The sequence below is a fragment of the Xyrauchen texanus genome, chromosome 20 (genome assembly GCF_025860055.1).
Source record: "Xyrauchen texanus isolate HMW12.3.18 chromosome 20, RBS_HiC_50CHRs, whole genome shotgun sequence".
In the NCBI taxonomy this organism is placed as follows: domain Eukaryota; kingdom Metazoa; phylum Chordata; class Actinopteri; order Cypriniformes; family Catostomidae; genus Xyrauchen; species Xyrauchen texanus.
The window spans coordinates 30,678,691-30,702,376 of NC_068295.1; the positions used below are offsets into that span (position 1 = coordinate 30,678,691).

Here is a 23,686-nt window from a genome sequence, read left to right on the forward strand (position 1 = left end):
GGTTATGCAATCTCAACATCAGGGCCACCATGAGGGGACAACCAGCCTTACAGTGAAACTGATATGACTGGATCTCATGTTAGTACATCATTTTAAATCACCATTTAAAAGTGTAAAGGTTTTTTTTTGTGAAAAATTTGTGCACTTGTAATTTACATCCATAGAAAAGTTTGTTTACATTAAAAAAACTGGCACAGGAAACCTTAGATTGTTCACTTAGCCTGTAATATTGCAATCTACTGAAGGAAAACTGCATTGCAAAGTTACCAAAAAGCCTTCTCACACAGATCATATGATATGGATACAAACATTTTTTTTTGGTAAAATGTTAAAATGAACCACTTTTTTTTTTTAACCAGGACAACCATGGAGTACAACCAGAACAGAAAAATAATATGCACTTGGATGCTTTGGGCTCATTTCTATTAAGTTTGGCTCATTTCCACCAAGCAGAAAGCACTCACTGTAATCAGTCTCATCTTTAGTGGGCTTTTAATAGAAATAAATCAAAACAAAAGAATTCACCGCCTTCAAAACAATTACAGGAAAACTCACAGTTTTCGATTCACACTATTCTGAAACACTACAAACATTCAGAAATATTCTATGAAGTACGCAAGACTCATAATGGATCTGACTTCAGCCAGATCAAACTTGTGTATCAATAACAGGGCTCTGGTTTTGTTTGCAATGAATAAGAACATGGCCACATTCACACAAAGCTACCCTGGTAGGATTACACAAGGGTCACAGAACAAAGCATTAAGGGATCAAATGAACCAAAAAATTGCAAGAGGAATATTCAGGAACCGAGCTGATATGCATGCACTTATTTAGCATGCATAGAGATGGTGTGGGATACAAGTCAGCAAAACAAATGAAAGATATTGAATAAAACTACCGATCACTGTTTGTCACTGTATTGATGAAAGGGATCAGAAAGCAGGTCCTTGTAATTCCTAATAAAATCCTAACTGATTTATCTAAACTCAATTTAAACATAAATAACAATTTTATTGCTAAATCAACTCTGCTAATAACTCACACATACTGGCACAAGTCATGTATTATTTCAACAAGGAAATATGCTGATAAAGAAAACATGTTAAAATTACTAACAAAGGCAAAAAAAAAAAAACTTAATTGAATTAACATTAATCGAATTACAATTTGACATCATTTGAACTAATTATTCAACATGAGCTTGTTACGTGTTTATTGAAAGCAATTATTCTGAACAAATGAACTTGTCAAAGAAAGTGTACATATATAATTATGAGTTTGGTTAGCTCCGCTGTCATTAAAACTTTGTACAAGGAAAAAAAATTATCAAAATAAAATTAGCTTCAGAATTGAGTTGAGCTTATTTACATATATGAGGGGGACAAAGATGTGGATGAGCTAAAGTGTTCACTCATCAGAGCCATTAGCTTGTGTTTTATGGTCACTATCTTCTGAGGAATCGACCTGCATCAATTAGAGAGAAGACAATTTAGTAAACAGATTATAGGAGATGAGTGATGAAACAGACAAAGTCGTGTGTACGGTAGGTTCATACATTTGATAAAACACTCTGTAGTTCCTTCATGATGGTGTCAAGGTTGGATACTGTGCTGTGGAGCTGTTGTTCATAACTGACTTTCTGCTGGTCTGATGCTCTCAGGTTGTTCTCCGTGTCTCTTAAACTGTTCTTCACCTCCTCCAGCTCACGTTGAAGACTACGGTTAGCTGCCTCTAGTTCTGCTGAATGCTTTGCATCTTCCTCTGCAAAACAAAAAGGTTAAATTGGCAAAACTAATGATACTTCTGTGCAACATTGTACCAGGTTTGCAATTAAGGGTGCCAAAACATAATGATCAATGAATTTCCATGACTAGAAATAACGTGTACTGATGAATCATGCACAATGAAACCAGGATCATGTATTTAGAAAGTAAATAGGGTCAGCATGGCTTTTTAACATCACTGACATTATTGTTCAAATACACATATGACATATCAGATCATTACCCATTTTAATGTCCTGCTGCATGAGTTTCTGCTCAATCTCCTCTCTGGTTTTCTTACTCTTCTCCAGCTTCTGCATCATGCTGCCCACATCCACCATGGCTCCGTTGTAGACAATCAGGCTACCCGATTCGCCACTCTCCACCAATTCCCGCTTGCTCTTCTGACTGGGAAGCAGTGTTTGGTTACCTGTGGGCGCGCACACACACATCAGTTTCAGTCTACTGTAGGATGATGGAGATGTAATCTTGAGTTACACATAAGCCTCTCAGTTCCAGCGCTCATCCTCTTTCCATACCTAAAAGGTTGTCTATTTGAGCATCAGGGGTCAGTGTAGGACTGGGCTCGTCTTTAGGCCGGTCCGTTAGCTTGCGATAGTAGCAGGACTCTTTAATCAAAGGTTTGTTTAACAGTTTCTTCACCTGAAAAAGACAGCACAAAAAATGTTAGATGTCGACTGATAGTGGACTTTGCTGATACTGATAACTAAGGTAGTAAAAGGCTGATAACACATAATCAGCCAATTGTTAGAAAGTTTTTCTTTACTATGACAAGCACAGACATGGAGGCCACAGAAGCCCAAAATGACAAAATTCCCATATGCAGTATATTGTTCCCAATAATAACCAGAAAAAAAAATTGAAGATTTCTTGCATAACTTTTAACTATAAACAATCCTGAAACACCGGCAACTCTTATTTGAACCGTTTGTACTGCAAACACCTCATCTAATTTTGAAAGGCTGCTTATGGTGTTTTGTCTTAATATACATTATTTAATGAATATCATACTCTCCTTGCATTAAAAATAGCAGCGAGGTAAATTCGTAGTAAATTTGTAGTAAAAATATCCCATAAAAAGACTCTTACATGCAATATTTTACTGTACACAAACGAACTTCAGAACCACACTGCTATTTTTATTGTGAGGAAAATATAACAAAGCATTGCAATAATTTCAAAAAAGTAAAGACTGTGAGCCAGTGATGAATTATTTTTAATATTAAGCCTATGCATCATATTTTATACTGTACTTTACATGTTATTCTTAATGTGCACTATTGTGCATGTGTATTTGCATCACAGAACCTTGTGTTATATTATCCAGGCATTAATCCAACATTATAAAAAAAGTAGTTGTGTTCGGGAGTCTGTTTTCTCGTAGCAAAATACATGTTCAAATATAAACAGGATGATATTTATGCAACATGCGTCAACACCATGGAAAGAACATAATGAAACAGTTATGCCAAAATAGCTAAATAAATTCCTTAACAGCATTCATCTAGCATTCACAGCTGGGCAGGGCAGGAGACTGGGAAAATTGTGTAGAACAGCAACAACGCCGCCTACTGTAAGAGGGTGAAATTGTTTTTGGTTTTTATTTTTCATGGACTCTGTGTGCGTTTTGTCGGAGGTGCGTCTGGCAAAATGGTCACAGATTTGGTGTGAACATGCCTTTGGGGCGGGCAAAAGATTTGTCAGATTGAGGAACTCTGCACTATAGATAAATAGGCCATTCACCAAATTAGCAACTATCGATACGATAAATCAGTAAAACCAGTATATCGGTCCACAATAGGTCAAAGCAATTTATGCTACGCTATGTAACAATACTGTACCTGAAATTACAGCCAATCATAAAAAATATATATAGATGTGTTGAAAGAGCTTCTACATTCTCTTCATTTACTGATAATCCTGAACTTTATGCAAGCACTATATGCAAGTGAATAATTAATTACAGATTAAACAGACTTTAGTCAGAATAGATTGCATATTTAAAAACAAGGCTGAGGGACAATGTAGAGTCCACTTAAATACATTGTACTTTTGTTTACTTGGTTTTTGTCTGGCTGTCAAAACAATAAATTGAGTCTTTTTTGCCCACTGCAAATTAGCCTGAAGACTATTTTCAAAGTTTCCTCAGCAGAACAATTAACATCCAAGTAACAAATCAGCACAACATATTCAATGGACTGTACAATGCCCCTCTAAGTCTCCATCTACTCTAGAACATCTCAACACTAAACACTACAGCAGCAGCACCTGGGCTCTGGAGAGATGCAAGCCCAGTGTGTACATGATCTCCTCCACGTCCTTCTCCAGCAAGTAGCCACAGTGACTCTGGTCGAAGTACACAAAGGCCATCAGCAGATCCCTGTTAAATGTCAACATCTGCTTTTTCTTCTCATCCTACAAACAGACAGATGAAGACATTTAAGCAATACAATTAATAATCCCACTCCTCACCTCACTTACTATGAGGAAAGTAGTATGCTGCAGGAGATTTGTGTAGAGCTCACTTTATCTTTAGAAGCTCTGTCTTTGGATTTTCGGTCGTCTCTGCGGTCGTCTCTTCTGTCTCTCCCATTGGAGTCTTCGTCATCTTTATCTAAAGAACACAACAGATCCCCTCTGTCTTTAGATGTGTTTGCATGCGCAGTTGTAATCTTCATCAGTCTGTTCAAGTATATATGACACATTGTGTAATTGAATACATGAAGAAACTGACGTAGATGTTTTACAGCTTTTTCAAGCTTTCTTGGTGACTTGTGTCTGCAGTTCCTTGTTTTTCTAATGAATTTTTAGCTCTTACAGCTGAATGGGGTTTCCACATCAATCTAAAATGTAAATACCTAACATTTGTCATGCCTCAACCTTGTTTGTTGCGAAAATGAGACTGTGATTTAAGCGTTTAAACAACATATTATTTATTCCGACTGAAATCTCACTTTTAAACTGCATGTAAATATACTGAGTCACATAAACTGAAGCCTATGTTTTCAGACCAGATGCATTTGCTTGTGAAATAGTTTCAGGCCTACCATCATCATCGTAGTCGTCAGCATCTTCTGCCTCTAAGGGGTCATATTCATCAGCGTTGTTGTTGCTACTTCCATCTTCATTATCATCTTCATCTTTGGATTCTTCTCTCTTAATACCTCTCTCCTTCTCCTCATCCTACACTCAGCACATATAAAATCATGCTGATGGATACTCATGTATTTAATAATCCTCAAGCTTCAAATGAAATTCATTTGAACAATCATGATGCCACTAAGGCATTTAAGGCAGATCTAGGGCAAATCAATTAGAACTATGCACCCACCTTTTTCTTCTCATCTTCCTCTCTCATTCTCTTTGAGACAGGCTCTCCATTTTCTTCATCCTTCTCCTTCTTTATGTCCCTCCTTTCAGCCTCTTTCTTAGCTTTCTCTTTTTTCTCTTTCCTCTCTTCCTTGCTCGGTATAGCAGCGAGTGCTTTGTAAATCCTGTAGCCGAAGTCTCGTTGAAGCATCTCATTAAACAGCTCAGCAAACAAAGACACCTGACACAGAAGCCAATAGACAAGCAGAAGTGAGACCATATATGAAAGTTTAGTTCTTTGTTCATTATGGTGTCTAATGCAAAGGAATGCAGAGGGTCTTGTGATGCATTGTAAAAGCTTAACAGCAAGATGTGATGCAAGAGAAACATGTCAATTGGACGCACGTGTACATAGACCAATAATAAAGTAATGGCAGAGATAGAACACATAAACCTGTTCTGTGAGAATGGACGGCATTTTTGGGTGAACTATCGCACTCCATTCTCTACATTGGTTTGTCTACATGCAATGCTCCTCACCTCAAAGGAGTGCTCCTTATTATCCTCCAGTCTGTAGTCCAGCAGCACACTCAAGGACATAATGCTGCAGTCAAATTTCCCGTTCTTTGCAGCCCAGTTGGGGTGGACGATAATGGTGGGCTCATCCGGTAGAACATACCTTCTCTCCCTGCGCTGGCGCTCCTGTTCCTCCTGCCGCTTACGCTCCTCCTCCTTGAAGGAAACATTTTCATGTTTGGATCTGATTTATCTGACAGACACTCCACAAGTGCAGGATCATCTGAACTCTCTCACCTCTTTATCATCCTCAAGTCTGCAGGTCTCAACCTCCTCCACACATGGAGGTTCAGGCTTCTCCGGCTCCTTGGACTCCTCTACCTGCTCCTCTGTCTTCAGCTGTTTGGTGAGGCGGGCGATTAGCTGTGACTTCAGCCCTTTAGAGCTCAGGGAACGACTCTCCAACTCCTTCCGCAAGTCATTCACCTATGGTGCAAATCAGATTCAAATCAAAATTGGGAGTTTTGTAGTATTTAGTCCATGTCTATTAGCTTTAAAGAAATATTCTTGGTTCAATACAAGTTCAATTGACAGCATTTGTTGCATAATGTTGATTACCACCAAAGAAATCTAGGTTAAAGTGAATCACTTACAATAGAAGTGAATACCAGAATATTCCTTTAAGGCCATCTACATGGAAGTGTTCTCCAAAACGTCAGGGTTCCCACACTGTTTGACCATTTTCTTTTCAGTCGTTTATAATTAGAGGATAAGGATTTCTTTTAAAATAATTTTCTAGAGATTGCACAAGCAGATTTCCATTTGCATGCCAAGAACTAATCTTTGAAATGTATTGAAATAAATTATTATACTACTAGTCTACAATAAGACTTCCAGTGGAAAGACTGATGTTATCATGCTGGCTTGCGAGCAAGTTTTACTCAATACAAGCACTCACAGAGCAATACCCAGTAATTAAAATATTTAAAATCTACTATCTTTCTCTTCCAAGAAAATAGACTAACATTTTTAAGACTCATCTTGTTTGGAGGGGCATTTACAAATGGTTTTCAAATAAAATGCTCTCTAGAATGAGAATTTCCCTCCCCTAATATCGCCTGACACAGACAAGCAACAGCAAGCGGCAAACGATGCTGTGATGTAAACTAGACTAATTTGTAAACTTATTTTCTTTTTTTAAATACTGCACTTATCAAACAATGCGATCTTTCAAGGAATGTGTACATCTAGGGGATGACAAGACTATAGGCCCTTTCCCACTGCAGGGACTAAAGACCTTTCGATGTACTTTTCCCCAGGACTAAAACATTTACATTTACGCATTTGGCAGAGGCTTTAATACAAAGCGACTTACAGTGCACATATTACAGGGACAATCCCCCCTGGAGCAACCTGGAGTTAAGTGCCTTGCTCAAGGACACAATGGTGGTGGCTGTGGGGATCGAACCAGTGACCTTCTGATTAACAGTTATGTGCTTTAGCCCACTATGCCACCACCATTCCTAAAATAGATAGTTTGTTCTGTTGAAGATAAGTCATCTTACCTTCATTGATTTCGGATCAAGCTTAGTCCAATGAGTCGGTGTGGTGACTTCCTTTGCATCATCTTCATCTTTATCCTCCTCCTCCTATTGCCCACGTGTATAAGAGAGGGAGAGAAAAAAAGGACAAAAGTGTCAAAAAGCCACTCTCTGGCTCTAAATGATTTTTCTGCAAACAAAAGTTGATCCGTGCAAGAAGCAAGGTCACAACTGTCTCTCATTGTCTCCTCCTACTGAGTTCTTGATTGGGTAAAAAAAATATCCATTGCTAGGATACACGGAAGCTCTCTAGCTTTCAGAAACAGATCCCACTCATCAGCCAATCAATGCCAGTTCTGTGGAATACAAAAAGATAATCATTGACAGTGGGTTCAAGAGATGGACATGGGGACAGATGCACTCACAGATGGTCTCCAAACTCATGTGTGTGGGGACACCCTACGGCTACCTTTAGCACGTTTATTGCTTTTTAGCTTGTTTTCACCTAGTCAGAACTGTCCTGGGATAAACCAACCTCCCTGGAAAAATCACATCCACAAGGGTCTAAACACAATCCAATCAGAGAGTAATGTAAATCAAAATAAAAGAGACAGACAAGAGACAGAACTCAGAATATTTGGAGCTCAGCAGGCATTGAATTAATCAGATAACAAAACATTCTAAAAAAACAAAAACAAAAAAACCACACACAAACATCATAAACACAACTGGCTCTCCAGATTCCAGTATTCATTTCCTAAATCTCATTGGTTCTTCATCATGCACAAACTGACTTGGACATTTTTTAATCAGATGTCGAATCAGGTAATTGACCCTCCGTTATGCCCAACCATAAAGGCGTTTCTGACCAATCCTATCTTAGCAACAATCTCAATTTCTCTGACAAACGCTTGCTTTTTTCCCAAATAGAGTTTACAGGAGTAACATGTGTTCGAGTAATTTTATGCCAAATGTTATATGAATGATCCAAAAAAAAATTTAATGTTTCTGGGTCATTGTATTTAAAAAATGTCTATTTTTAACCAAACTCAAAATGAAAATGAGAGCTATGGGTAAAACTGTCAGTCCTCATTTGTAAATTTACATGTATGGCATCAGCAAGGATACCAAGATTTTTCAAAATAAAAAACTGTATTAATGTATTGATGCAGGTCTTAATAAAGGCTATAGTAAATAAATAGTTCACAGCATCATAAAGAGTTTATTATGAGACTTAATGAGAAGTTCTGTTCACTTACATTAATGTTCTCAGGAGTGTAATCACTATCAAATGACGCTTTTCTCTTTACAAGTGACTGAAAGAACTGTAGAATTTAAAATGTTTTTACACAAAACATCAAATAAATATGCTTTACAATGTCACTTCATTCCAGCCCATGAAAAAATATTATCAATTTCATTTGTAATTTAATATTTTGCCAATATGTTACTGAGCCGTACACGACAATCTCCCATTTATTCATATGGGAAGTTCTGCAACGCTTGTCAGAGCAAGCAACAGTAACCAAGGGAGGTGAAGCTTAGCGAAGGGTCAACTAAGTCAATGTTACATTGCTGTCTAAATTAGGGCCCTACGGCCATCAGATGAGTAATTGTGCTTTATTGCTAAAGCTGGAAGCTGGTTTACCAGTTGATGCAGGTGTCATTAAAATACGACCTAAGCTCTTCCGCTGTGTGTGACTGCATGAGAGGGGGAGAGCAGAAGGAAATGGGGTGGAGGATCAGGAATGACAGGAAGGGATGGTAAACGTGGGTTTGTATGATGCCTGTGATACTTGTCTGTTTCTTTGTGTTTTTTATTTTATTTTTTATTTTTTTTGAGTGTTTTGTTTGTCTATTCCTGTGCCTGTGAGAAGCGGAAATGAGAAGAGAGGGATTAGCGTTCAGTGCCTGTTCTCCATCAGCCTCCTTCCGTTCAGCCAAGATTTTCTCTGCCAGCTGCTCCTTGAGTCCACGGGACAGGCCCTCCCACTCTGAGCGGGTAGGAAGACAATGCCAAACATCCGGGAGAAATAAAACCACTGTCTCCACATGTGCGGGGACTGTCCGCCCTTTGTGAGTCTCCTCAGGGCGGTGATAGCGTATCTCTGCAAAACGATACCTGTCGCAAAGGAAGAGGCGCGTTGGAAAGAAACATTCTGTGAGACATCACACAATTTCACACACTTTCCCCAAAACACACAGATACAGAAAGATCCGATCCCCTTGCGACCCGTTTGTGGTTACACAACCCTCCCTCCCGAATGAGAAGTGTATGAAAATACAGTCTGCAAAACTCCACGGCACTGTCTCAGGATGAACGGCAGCCACGTATTAGGGAGGTCGACAGACAATATAAACGAAACAAAACATAAAGCCCTCCCCCAGTGCCACAGGCCCCTCCCCCAACACTCATGAATCTGAACCAGTTGCTTGTGAAAGATAGCTTTACAAACCCCCGGGGTGTGAAAGGAGGACAGATTGAGACAGATGAAAAGCAAGTTAAATATGTAAGATATTTAACACAAGACAAAGGTCATAGAGAACAGAAAGTAGCGATGGCGGCGACTCCTCCGGCTCTGCTCTCGGAGCAAAATAATCAATGCATTCACCACATAGATAGAGAGGCTGGACTGCCATACACATTAGCGTACACATTGCGTAACAAAATAAATAAATGAAATTAGAATCAAAATTAAGAAAAAACAAAAGCATCAAACATGTCAGGAGATTCACTGTGGTGTCAAAACCATGCAGCGGGTCAGACGTTTGGGTGTTGTATGTCGGGCCTTTTGTGATGTTAAGGCCTAATATTAAGAGACGCACACATGGAGATAACAGGAGATGCATCAGCACAAACGGAGAATGGATCTGTACTTACCACTGCGTACATAAACTCAGATCAATGCCTGTCAGAGCCTTACAACAACGTATGGCTGTCTTTATAAGGACTGAGGCATCGTTTTCAGGGTCAGCCCCATCCAAAGAGGGAGACCAGTGACCCCCGATGGCCATGGCCTCATCTTTTCCTCGCATCCCCACCAGAAACTGAAAATAGATGAGTTCACAAAGAAAACAGGGATTAATTAGTATTCAACAATAGAAGGCTGCTGAATATTATTAAGGCGGCACAGCTACACAGGCATTGTGTGTATCTGGCGGACACAGGGGGAGACAAAATCAGATAACATCCTATTCCACACAGCAAAGCGTTCAGCAATGGAATAGGACAGAGACATCACAGTCAGCTCCCCGACACCAGTGACACAAAACATACACATATCACCATTAAAATTTACAAAAATATTTTAGTGACCAGGAGTACAAGAAAATGTATGTCACTGTACAGATCATTTAATTGACTGCAACAGCAGGGTTTAGAAGGTAAAAATGGAATTTAAAATCTCCATAAAATGTATTCTAAGTGAATAACATGTATACCTTGTTAAAAGATGGAATATGGTTTCCTAAGAAGCAACCAGTGGGTGTGATTTGCATTCATTTACAAATTCATATTCATTTAATTGCTTAATTACAAGTAAAGTACTACACTATTTATGTGTAGTAATACATTTCTACATTCTACAATACATTCACCAAAAAATCCAAAGCACAAAAACTCATGGAATTGGAAGAGAATATTAAAAGTGCCGAGGCAGGGGGAGTCGCATGGCAACATTTGTGAATGGCGAGCTCTGCGCACTTTGCAAATTTTTTATACTTTTTGAGTCATAAACCGGTGAGATTCGATACACCCTGTTCTATAACTGTTCTATGAAGACAATGTAAAAGAATTCAGAATCCTCGGGCTCTAGAGACATTATAAGACACTTACGTGTTCAAGCTGATACCCCTGACAGGGCCGCAGACTGGGGGTTCAGTTTGGACGGTGCGGTGGGAGAGTATCAGTGTCAACTGTCAAGCATAGTGGCAATGCTGGCGAAGGTTGTTGCTGACTTGGAGGATCTTGTTATAATACGTCGATCAATGATGAAATTCTCTGAGTTGGTTAAAAGAGTGGGGGACGTCGAGAGACGGATCGATTATCTGGAGTCATCGGAGAGGGAATTAGTTGCTAACCCACTAACAACCAAGACAAACTTGGAGAGCATTTGTGAAAAGTTGGGAGACTTAGAGAATCGTAACCGGCGAAACAATGTCCGAATTGTTGGAATTCCTGAGAACGAAGGCGGCTGAGATATGGTGAAATTCCTAGATGAGCTTTACCAGAGTCGGCTTGACAAAACAAGCCATAAGCTGGAAATCGAGCAAGCTCACTGGGTTCCAGCATGGAGATCCGCTGAGGGAGTCAGGCCCTGATCAATTCTGGCCAAATTTCTGAGATCATCCGATAAAAATCGTGCGTTATGCGAGGCAAAGTGTAAAGTAAGGCTTTTTTGGAAGAACTACAGCATTTTCTTGTTCCCAGACTTTGCGAACTCGACAAGAGAGAAACGTGATCAATTCAAGGAATGCAAGAAACTCTTACATCAACGGAATCTAGCTTTTGCACTGATGATCCAGGCCAAATTGAGAATAGATATTAAGGATGGCCGCAAAATATTTACATGTCTAGAGCAAGTGATGTCCTTCATAATGTCAATGGAAGGAGTAAGTCATTGTGTGATGCTCTCGATGTAGCTGAGTGGACCCGACTCACTAAACATTCACTTGACCGTCCAAGGAAACTTCTTTGTTTCTTTCTGTGTTGTTCTGCATGGCGGCTGGAGTTTGAATTGAGGAATAACAATCCTTAGGAACCGTATGTGGATGAATCTGCATGTTCATTATGCTTATGCCTCATATTGGCTGGAGTTTGACTTATAGATTATTTTCTGATGTGTAATTCTGTCTCACCAAATTTGTATAGAAACACCGGACTTGTGCAATCTGAAGGAAAAGTTGTCACGGGGGCTCTCTTAGGTATACATGGACTGTTTGAGGTTAGAGTGATGGACACCAGTTGTTGCTGTAGTGCACAGGTTAATGCGCACGTTTTTCTTTTTTCAGTAATTTATTTTTTTTGGTCTGGGGGAAGTTCGGGGTTTGTTTTTTGCTCCAATGTTGGAATGTGGTCTTCATAATTTTGTTTTTGACACACAATCTTTTTTTCTAATATATCAAAATGTCAAATGTTATTATGAGTGGATTGTCTCGCTCCACGTGGAATGTGAATGAGTTGGGGCACCCCATAAAAGGAAGGTTATTTATTTTCTTAAACGTAAGAAATATGATATAGTGTTTGTTCAAGAAACGCATCTTTCCCCACAGGAAGCTGAATAATTTGGGAAGATATGGGGTGGACATGTTTTCTTTAATGCTGGCTCAAGTAAGAGCAGGGGAGTCATTACATTGATAAGTAAACATCTACAATTCAAATGTCTCAAACAGATTAAAGATAAATTAGAAAGAGTCATTATTATTTAGCAGAAATTCAGGGGCAAAGGTTGATTTTGACTAATATTTATGTATCTAACGTTGATGATCAGGGCTTTTTTAGGGAATGCATCTTTTTTTAAAGGACTTTTTTATATTTTAAAATATTTGTATTTTTAATATTATATTCAACATTCTCAGATAAAAAAAATTCTGCAGTATAATTGCTAAAAAAGTATGTTGTTTTAAAAGAGTTTTACATATTTATATTGGAAAAAACATAAAAACATATTTTGTTGCAATGTATAATGGGGCAAAGACTACCCTCTCTCACCTTTCTGTTCACTTCAATCCATCTTTAACTAACAAAAAACAAACTCTCTCGTATTAATAAAGCTGCGTATTGTGACAGTGTGCGCATCAGCTGAATGCAATTTCAGTCTCTCCCCCTTAGATCGGGTCATTTGCGCAACTCATAGAGGAGGCACTGACCGCACAGAAAAATGCCAGTTTTTGAGTTTGTAGTTATATACATGATCTGCTTCAGTATTATTTGAACTTTAATAAAGGTATTACACATTAAATATAACTGCATTTAAGATGTAACGTCAGGGTGTTTCCTTCAGCAGAGCGGCAGCTCCAGCTCCACTTATTCCACAACGAGAATGCTTCTGTATTTACTTACTTTGTATTTTTGCATTAGAATTCCCTCATACTTTGTGATCTACATCAGCTGAAGCTTTTTGGAAAGTTTAGAGTGCATGTGGACTGTGAGTTGTGTATTTCTTTCTCTCCCTCAGCCAGGTGTAAGCTGATTTTTATCAACGATATTATATTTTCACCTTTGAACGACTAATCGTTTAATACCTATTTAAGGAGGTGGCGTATAGAAGGCTAGACAACCGGGAGTTGTTTGAAAAAAAGTGGGGCAGCAATTTGGCATTTTTGGAGGGCTCTCGGGGAGGGTCAATGGAGAGGGACTTATAGTTTTAAATGTGTGTGTTTATTATTATTATTTTTATACACACACACACACACACACACACACACACACACACACACACACATATACATACATATACATATATACACACACACACACACACACACTACCAGTCAAACGTTTTGAAACACTTGCTCATTATTATAATTTTTGTTTCACATTTTAGAATAATAGTAAAGTCATCAAAACTATGGAATAACATAAATGGAACTATAGGAATTATGTTGTGACTAAACAAAATCCCAAATATATCAAAACTGTGTTATATTTTTAGTTGCTAGGGTGGGTAGAGTCACAAGGGGTCACCTCCGTGTGTTAGCAATAAGGGGTTCAAGGGGGCGCATGATAAGTAGCATGAGCCTCCACATGCGGAATCACTGCAGTGCCATGCACGATGAGCCATGTGATAAAATGCATGGATTGACGGTCTCAGAAGAGGAGGCAACTGAGACTTGTCCCCCACCTCCAGGATTGAGGTGAGTAACCGCACCACCACGAGGACCTACTAAGTAGTGGGAATTGGGTATTCTAAATTGGGAGCAAAGGGGATATAATATTTTTTTTTTAAAAACAGCACCATCACTATTTGAAAGAAAGTCATTTTTTTATCTAATCTAGAAAGGCCCCATTTCCAGCAGTCATCAATCCAACAATTTATCCTTGAGTAATCCTGATAAACTGCTAATTTGGTACAAGAAAATTGCTTGCCATTATAATCAAACACAGTTGAAAGCTATTTGGTTCGTTAAATGAAGCATAACATTGTCTTTGTTTTTGAGTTGCCACAGTATGCAATAGACTGGCATGTCTTAAGGTCAATATTAGGACAAAATTGCAAAAAGAAACAACTCTCTAGAAACTCATCAGTCAATCATTGTTTTGAGGAATAAAGGCAATACAATGCTTGAAATTGCCAAAAAAATGAAAATTGCATACAAAAGGTGTACACTACAATCTTCAAAGACAAAGGACAACTGGCTCGAACAAGGACAAAAAGAGATGTGGAAGGCCCAGATGTACAACTAAACAAGAGGATAAGTATATTAGAGTCTCTAGTTTGAGAAACTGCTTCATTGAATTCTACCCGCTCAACACCAGTTTCATGTACAACAGTAAAGAGAAGACTCAGGGGTGCAGGCCTTATGGGAAGAATTGCAAAGAAAGACACTTTTGAAACAGAAAATCAAAAAGATAATTGAGCTTTTGTGGGATCAGCTAGACTGTAAGGTACGTGAGAAGTGCCCGACAAGACAGCCACAAGGATCTGCAAAGCTGTCATTGCTGCACGTGGAGGATATTTTAATGAGAACTCATTGAAGTAGTTTAAGTTCAAATTGTAATAGTCATTTTTCAAGTTATTAATGTCCTAACAATACACTGTGATCAGTTGAATGCCACTTTGGTGAATAAAAGTACCAATTTCTTTCCAAACTTTTGTCCGCCAGTGTGTTTGTGTATGATTGTGATTTTGGAGGGGTGTGTGAAATTATGAGTGTGAGTTTACATAATAACACTTAAAACTTTTCTACCATTTTTCAGCTTTCTCGTACGTTTTTCTATGATCTGGGTGAAATTAAACTGGAGGTACAAAATAGGGACTTTATTTTGTAGCTTTGTTTATAAATACATGAAATGTAATAAAATTACATTGCAAGGTTCAGATGAAGTTTCAGGCTGAAACTTAAAGCTACACTATGTAACTTTTGGCCCTCTAGCGGTTAAAAAAATAAAACTGCATGTCTCTTGCAGAAGAACATTGTTTTGAAAATGACATAAGTTGTGCATTGGCTCTGCTACACTGTGCAAATGAATGTGGTTCGAGGCACTGGTGTACATATGAATACAGGACATATTTTCAGAGCGATAAATACAAATATAAAAGACAAATAAATAACGAAAGAAAGATATCCGAAAACATGTCACCTGAGCAGATAAGTGCCATTTCTTATGCTGTTGTTTTGACTTATTGTAAACCTTGATGTTTTGAAATAAATTATGTTACAAAAGTTAGGCAACATTCGTTAACATTAGACATAACAATTGTTAGTCTGATAAGGTCAAATGTTCTAAAGTTTTTATAACTGCAGGATATTCTGGCCAAAAAGACCATTATATTACCGTAATTTCCGGACTATTGAGCGCACCTGAATATAAGCCGCACCCACTGAATTTAAAAAAAAATATTATTTTGAACATAAATAAGCCGCACCTGTCTATAAGCCGCAGGTGCCTACCTTGAAACAAATGAACTTTACACAGGCTTTAACGAAACACGGCTTGTAACAAAAATAAATAGGCTTTAACGAAACACGGTGTGGCAGCGGGGGCGTGGTCAAGCGCCCGTCCGGGAGAGAAAAGCGGTAAGGGCATTACATCAAGTGCTGAAAACTGTCACACTGGTGCCAGTGTGACAGTTTTCCCAAGAAGGACACGTGAAGCAGGGCACTTGACGTTCCAGGTAAGGCCTTTACTGGCCACAGCAATGTTTACAATCAATTTCATAAAGTTTCTCAATTCTTGGACTTCTATACGCCAACACTAGACTGACGTGTGTGTGTCTGTCACTCACTCACTCACTCTCTCTCTCTCTCTCTGCTGCCTTTTTATACCGCTCTCCCCACGCTTACTGAAATTAGACACAGGTGTTAGACATTAGCTCAGGTGTAAGCGCCCTTACCGCTTTTCTCTCCCGGACGGGCGCTAGACCACGCCCCCGCTGCCACACACGGCTTGTAACAAAAAATAAAAAATTTGCAGTAAACAGTAGCCTAGCAAGAAAGTCATTGGTCACTATCTTCCTCCTCTTGTGCACATGAAACCACTGAAGTCATCTCCTTCGATGTCGGAGTTGAATAGCCTCAGCTTTAGTTGTCTTTTTGCACTGAGTCAATTCATCACGCTGCTGTTTCCAACGTCTCCCGTGCAGCAGCTCTATTTCCTTTCCAACAGCCAGATCAATCGCCTTCAACTTGAAAGCTGCATCATATGCATTTCTCCGTGTCTTGAGGGTGACAAAATGACTACCGTAATCAGAATGATGGGAAGTTTGAGCGCGCTCGATTTAATCTAAACAGTAAACAAAAAAGTTGTTTGACCTTAACCCGTTCGGCAATTTCATTGGTCTAATGAAAGCTTCATGCCGCCAAAAAACTGAGCACGTCACAGAATGTTTTATTTTATTTTTTAAATAAAATTTGAAAGCGGGAAAAATCCATATATTAGCCGCATTGTTGTTTAAGCCGCGAGGTTCAAAGCGTGGGAAAAAAGTTGCGACTTATAGTCCGGAAATTATGGTAACTCATTTATAGATTGTCAATGCTATCAAAAAGTCGTCAACATCATTTCAAGACACGCATGTCCTTGGCAAGCCTAGGACTAAAGGATTTATTTATATAAATCATTTCCGTTATAAAGAAAAATACACACGTGCCCTAGCAAGTGAAAAGTTCTGCACGATTAGTGTAATTATTGTGTTTCACTACAAACACACACACACAGATGTGTGTGTGTGTGATTACACAACTATACATAAAAAATATCAATAAAACATCTAACCTGTGAGTAAGAAAAAATCCATCTCTGGGGCACTTTTAAATCCTTTCAGATCTCAGAGTTGTCACCACCTCTGAAAAGCCAAGCTGATGTAGATTCAGGTTTTATTACGGACTCTGTCTCTTTCCCTTTTTGCTTGTAGACTCTGCTCTGTTTGTGGGTTTTTTATTTTACAACCGGTGATTCCCCTGAGGTTTGCAGTTTTGAATGATTCATGGAAAATTTTTCTTGTTCATTGTGACATCAAACTTTCAGCGTCACACTACTCCCACACACACGCTACAGCAGCCGGATCTTATTTTCTCTGTGTACGGATATGATGTGACACGCACGGGCGTGTAAATAAAGCATTATTACAGGTTTATCAAAGTGTCTTTGGGTAAAGACATGGTTTGGAAGATGGATTTTTGTTGCACTCTCTCATTAATAACATTTTGTTTTTTATTAACAAAAGAAAGTTACAGAGATTGCTTTAAAAGTTGTTGTAATTCAGTGTTAAAAGTTCAAACAGGTCAAACTGACTCGAGAGTCCATCCAAGGTCCATAAGATATCCGCATATATGCAGATGGTTTATGATAGAGGTTTTATTGATATTTGACTTTTTATCATTAGACAAGACAGTTTACAGTTACAGGGAACTGTTGAGAAGAGAGAGAATGAAACACCTTAGATGTCATGAGCTAATACGCGTCTGTCGTGGTTCTGATATGTGAGACCGTTGTGTGCGATGCCACATAGCAACAAGACGAACTGTGATTGGTCATTTACCTATCTCAGATGACTCCTTCATATGCAAGCAGGCAATTATTGGCACCATCTCAGCTTAAGAAACGAATTGGCCACACAGGAATATTTATCGGCCTATGCCGATAATTAAAAAAATACCAAATATCTGCCGATTTATTGACCACGGGGATATATCGTGGACCACTAGTTTTTGTTGTAGCAATATAATTTGCAATGCTTTATGTAATATGTAGTTAAGTCATTCCTTCACAACTAATGGAGTCAAAGTCTCGTACCATTGACTTTTTCCAGCTTATCAAGTATTTTCTTTTTACTCATCTCTGTGCTGGTTGGTTCGATTCAAGGCCTAAAGGATTTTTTTTTAAATGACTATGGTGAAAATAAACAGGAAAAGTACTTCCTAAAACCAAGGCTATTTGGAAAGTGGGTGGTTACTGTTGCATATAATTCTTAATATAATGAAAAATGGTTAGCTGGTAATAATAGTTCCTAACACTTTGATGTCATCTAATCCAGTGAAATACTACAGTATATCAAGTGCAAAACAATTTTCATTTGTAACATAAGTTAATGTTACATAACATGGCACAAACAAAAGCTTGCTTTAAGTTTTTTTTGTTTTACTCAGAGAGCTGTACCTTGATGAGGCGAGCAGGATGCTGGAAGGTGTCTCTCAGCTCTGCTGGATCTTCTGCCAGAGCACATGACTTATGATACAGCTCATCTAGACTAGGGTTGGCCAGCAACATCACCTATAACAGTAATCAATATTAATCATACATGGAGATTAAAAAGACAGCATGATGTAAAGGAACACAGAATAATACCTGACAGGAAGTTTACTGAGTATTAGCAGATCAATTACCAAAAAAAGATTACCATAATTGACGGATGTTTGTGTGGATTTACCTTTGCGCTGTAGGTATGATTGGCATCAGGCGGGTCCAGCACAGCTGTGTTCTTCACCAGAGAGTCCACCTCTTTATGCATGATGTGGAAGTTACAATAGTTTCCAAATGTAAAAGGTCGAGATAGGGGGAAAGCATCCACCCAGGTAAACACAGCATCAAAAAAGTCGCTAGGGATGTAGAGGCTCTGATACCTGCGTCGTAGCTCCATCATATCACAGTTTGAACTGCCGAGAACAGAACATAAAGAGTCATAACAAAGGCGTATACTTCATGTACAGTTATACTGGACAATACATATTTAACATATCTGATGGTGTATTTTTAGAAAACTAACTAAATACATTTAAAATTGTTGTTTGTATGGGACAAAAAAGTTCATTTGCAACTCAAGATTCTTGTTCTGAAACATAAAACCTACCCATCAAGGGAGAATTTGGAGAACTGCACAGTATATCGTGGTACCACTCTACGTGGCCGTCTTGGAGAACGTTCCCTTCGAGGAGACCGATCTCTAGAACGTTTCCTTGTGGGTGAACGTTCTCTTGATCTTCTCCGCTCTCTCTCTCTCTCCCTACTAGAAAAACAGACAAATTCGAGCAATTCAAAATATTCACAATATCTCAAGGAATGGATTTTGCATGATATGAGCATATACTTCAATACCTGCGGTCATCCTTCCTCAGGATGAGCTCTGGTCGGTCACTGCGACTGGGGAAGCGGGTAGAGGGGTCCACACGCCTTACTTGTTGTGGCTGAGGCATCATCCGCACTGGGGCTGCAGTAAACCCCTGAGAACACAGAATCTACACACAGCAGAGAGAAAGATTACATTCTATTCTGTAGAATTGTGGCACTGTGAAAGCCAAAGGGGTGTTAATGTACCTTTAGGGGGTGGCTGGGGAAGCAGTGGCTGAGGTGGATTCTGCAGCAGTGGGGCCAGAGAGGCTGCAGAGAGCTGGGCCTGCAGAAGAGATGGAGGTGGCCCTTGGGCCGGGACACTGAACGTGGTGGGAGGGGGTAGAGACTGCATCATGGTGGGACCAGGTTTCATCATGTTTGGGCCTGGTTGCTGACTCTAAAATACACAGAGACCACGCAGAAGAGATGGGTTTGCTGCCAAGTAGAATCTTCAAGATGACAGAGCATGATCTTGATATCATTACAATCAACTAATGCTTGAGAATAGGGCTGGTTAATACAGCTAAAAAGGATGATTTTATCCAATCAAAAGAACCATAATTTCAGACAAACTTCAATACAAATTTTGTTTGCAAAACTTAAATGCATTTTCAGCAACTTCTGCACATTTGCTACAGAGGTTCTAAACAGGTTATAATACCTGTCCTAGTAATATCATAAGGCTAAAACAGTCTCTAAAAAACATAATGGTCATACAAAAAGTGCATTCAAATTATTGTGATACTCATTATATTGGTTAATTTTATATTGCCAACAAAAAATATTGAGTATACAGTACTGTGCAAAAGTCTTTGCACATGAGATGTTTCACAAAAACATTTGTCTTAAGATGGTTATTTATACCTTCAGCTTAAGTGTGTCAATAGGAAATATACATTTTAGACACCCAAATGTTCCTTTTGCAAATAGAATATATTAGAAGAACAGGGAGCCCTGCAATAGATGGCAGAGCCCCCCACGAACATCGAGTCAGTCTTGGAACATCCTATCTGCCAACAACCAACAAAAACTGTGTCTAGGTGTACCTAGGACAATTGGTGCTATTTTAAAGGAAAAGGTGGTCACACCAATTTACCAGATTTAGCTTGTTTATGTTAACTGGCTTTGTATGACATTAATTGATACATGGAAACTATTTATGTCATTATTTTTGAAAAACGTGCCAAAAACGTTTGCACAGTACAGCATTTCATACATTTTTGTTGATATACATCACCCAGCCCTATACGAGACAAAAGCTGTCTTTCAAAACAAAGCGCAAACATGTTGTTGTACAATAATTGTGTTATACAATTAAAATAAGAGCTTTCCACTTGCAGCTATAAAACAAGCTTTTTAATAAATAAGATTAATCCGCCTACAATACCTAAAGTTTATGCAACCTGTTTTAAAAGAATGGGAGCAAAAGGGTGCCATAAGTAGTTATCAAGATGCACTGAATCCATTGAAGAGAAAATAAATGGTTAGAAATAGCTGGAGGTAGAGGAAATGGCAGCAATGCTGTTATCTTTTACCTCATTTGGCCCCTACTGAAAGACAGAATAGGTTTTCAAGTCTCTTTAAAAAAGCACAAAGAGCACTTTCTTTCAAGACAAAAATGCAAGAGCACAGGCATTCTGGGGCATTTCAAAAGGATGCACACTGTGGTATGTTAAAGTATTGTTTAGTTAAAAAAAACAGCATCATGCACTTGCTCAGTGTGATGTTTGTGTTCAGATATATTGATGTCAAACACCACAACGAAAAAATGGTGAGTGCCTAGGAGTTTTACGTGATCTTCAGGAAGAGCAGAAAGACAGCGCTTTCTGGTTGTGTTTTTATCAAGCTGGCTTGGGAGTTTTGTTGGTAAATCTATAGTCTGTAAATTACAAAGACGATGATGATTGCCTTATAAATCTAAGTGTGAACAGTCATATCCTGTGAGTATGGCATTTTTGGTACTCTAATACAATCATTTAAGTAGTTTTATTTATGCATCTGGGAGGTCACTTAAAATCCTTAATACTGCTGTTAGGTAACTTAAAAACTTCAAGGACTGTTTCCTTAATTTGGATCTTTGTTTATATAATTTGATTTAATTTGTTTATATTTATACTAGTATTGAACTTTTTAAATAGTGTCTTAAATAGCATATTTGTTTTGCTGTGGTATTGCATTAAATTTAAAACAAAGGTGCAGGACAATCACCTGAAACCCCACTGAATGCTAACACAAAATATACAACTACATCTTTCTCCCAAGACAACATGCATTAATAGCACAGCAGGCGCGAATAGCCAAAAATGCAATCTATGGATTGCAAGGAAAATGTGTAATTACAAAATTGGCATCCAACATACAAGCTGTGAGCTGTAAAACAGGGAGGGAAGCAGCAACATCGGCTCGTCTTGGGCAGACGGAACGGAAACCGAAGGACTTGTGACTAAAGCCTGTTTGTGAAAGAGGAGAGTGAAGGAGCAGATCAAGCAAAAGATAAAGGGCAGGAGGAGAGGATGAGGATTTGGGGCGCAGAGTTCAACTGGCATGGGTTACATTTTGTCTTGAATCCACCGCAGAGTGCATGTCAGAGTAGCGCGCCATTCCTGCTTCAGAGTAAAAGCTGGACAGCTGTGGGGAAACCTGAGGTAAGGGCTGGGGCTGCTGGTGCTACATGGAGATTAAGAACAAAGGAATCAACAGCATTGTCATGACACACTGTGGAAGCAGAAAGATATCACAGGCCTCGTTAACATCTGGTATTAACATCCATCTTGGATGATCCAATCCGAAGTGGACAGTGCTAAATATGTGTGAATATTTGTGTATGATGGGGTCCAAAACATTTTGTGATTGGATCAATCAAACCAAATTAAAAGGTTGTCAGAAACACACCTGACAATAGTGCATTTGTAGTGTAAACTAGGGCTGGGTATTGATACAGATTTCCCAATTCAATTCCAATTGACAAGCTCTCGATTCAATTCCATATGAAGTCACATCGGTACATTTCTGTTACAATGTCTATTTTTCTTACAAATAAAATACATTCTCTCAGCATATGCTCTTAATTAAACAGAAGCCTTCTAGGCAACCCTTCTACGTACAATTCAAAAATATAAATTTTACAAATTCAGTGTATTCCATCAATGAATGTCTTGAAATTGCATAATATTATGTTGCACACACACAAACACACACATATATTATATATATATTTTTTTTGTTTTTTCCCTACATTTTTACTTCTCCACTATACTACTCAATCACTGGTGAGTGAAATCTGAACATTTACTAGACAGTGGAGAATCATAGACATTTTAGTCAAATAGCATGAGATTCGGTATGCTTTATAGAGAGGGTTGCTACATAGAGTGAAAGATTGTTCTTGAGATTTAAGAATCGAGATCGTGATGCATCTGGATAACTATATTTTTGCCCAGCCCTAGTGAAAATGCTTATTAGTCCTGATGCATACCGGATAACAGCGAATGACCTATTCGCTCATAATCATAATTCGCTCTAATCAGTCACATACTGTGCAACAAAAAGGGATTTAAAACTACATAACTACACTATCAGACAATTTGAAATACCTCATAAATAAAGACTTGACAGACTGTCTGTTAAATAAATAAATGTAGAGTTTGTAGATGAAGCATGCACATCTGATATTCATTTAACACATGTACTTGACTAAAATAATTGAACATTCTGCTCAAAACATCACATCTCCTCATCAAAAGTGATCACAGAACAACCATTGGAGGCAAATGGTAACCAGGTGTAAACGGTAAAATGTCTCATCTGAACACCAGTAATGAGACCATCTGAGACGAATGTTAATACCAGGTGTAAACAGAGCCAGATTGTATTTGTTAGCCTTGTTGTCGTGGATCCATTTAGACCATGTGCTCACCGTTTGGTTGGGCAGCTGAGGTAAAGTCTGGATGCGCTGGGCATTCCATTTGAAAGGCATGTTGGGATTGTAGATGGCCTCCACCAGTACACGATCACCGACTTGTGGCGTTTTCCCCTTAACCGCACTAAAGAAACATCACGTGCAAAACATGTAATTGAAGGGCTATACATACTAAACACCAGTAAAGGCTTTTCCAGAGAGGAGTATAAACTGATCTAAGCATATTTTAATTACATTTAGATTAAAGGTATAATGTGTCATTTTTTCTGTGTTTAAATTCTCCTATCCTAGTTTAAGGTGAAGAGACAAACTTAAATAAGCCATTTGGTTGATTTCAAAACATTGC

General features: G+C 38.6%; 1 protein-coding gene across 1 annotated transcript in view; it reads right to left on the reverse strand.

Moving 5' to 3' along the window:
* Nucleotides 1-216: 216 nt before the first annotated feature.
* The window catches only part of ccar1 (cell division cycle and apoptosis regulator 1), a 29,005-nt gene continuing 5,535 nt past the window's right edge, over nucleotides 217-23,686 (reverse strand). Inside the window, 21 exon segments of the mRNA XM_052151438.1 lie at nucleotides 217-1,467; nucleotides 1,559-1,764; nucleotides 2,011-2,196; nucleotides 2,306-2,429; nucleotides 4,056-4,202; nucleotides 4,313-4,401; nucleotides 4,835-4,970; nucleotides 5,119-5,337; nucleotides 5,637-5,828; nucleotides 5,910-6,098; nucleotides 7,178-7,261; nucleotides 9,065-9,275; nucleotides 10,035-10,201; nucleotides 18,471-18,584; nucleotides 18,742-18,967; nucleotides 19,162-19,317; nucleotides 19,407-19,532; nucleotides 19,534-19,546; nucleotides 19,626-19,818; nucleotides 21,975-22,088; nucleotides 23,338-23,464. Coding sequence (XP_052007398.1) covers nucleotides 1,411-1,467; nucleotides 1,559-1,764; nucleotides 2,011-2,196; nucleotides 2,306-2,429; nucleotides 4,056-4,202; nucleotides 4,313-4,401; nucleotides 4,835-4,970; nucleotides 5,119-5,337; nucleotides 5,637-5,828; nucleotides 5,910-6,098; nucleotides 7,178-7,261; nucleotides 9,065-9,275; nucleotides 10,035-10,201; nucleotides 18,471-18,584; nucleotides 18,742-18,967; nucleotides 19,162-19,317; nucleotides 19,407-19,532; nucleotides 19,534-19,546; nucleotides 19,626-19,818; nucleotides 21,975-22,088; nucleotides 23,338-23,464 — 3,076 coding nt within the window. The 3' untranslated portion in view covers nucleotides 217-1,410.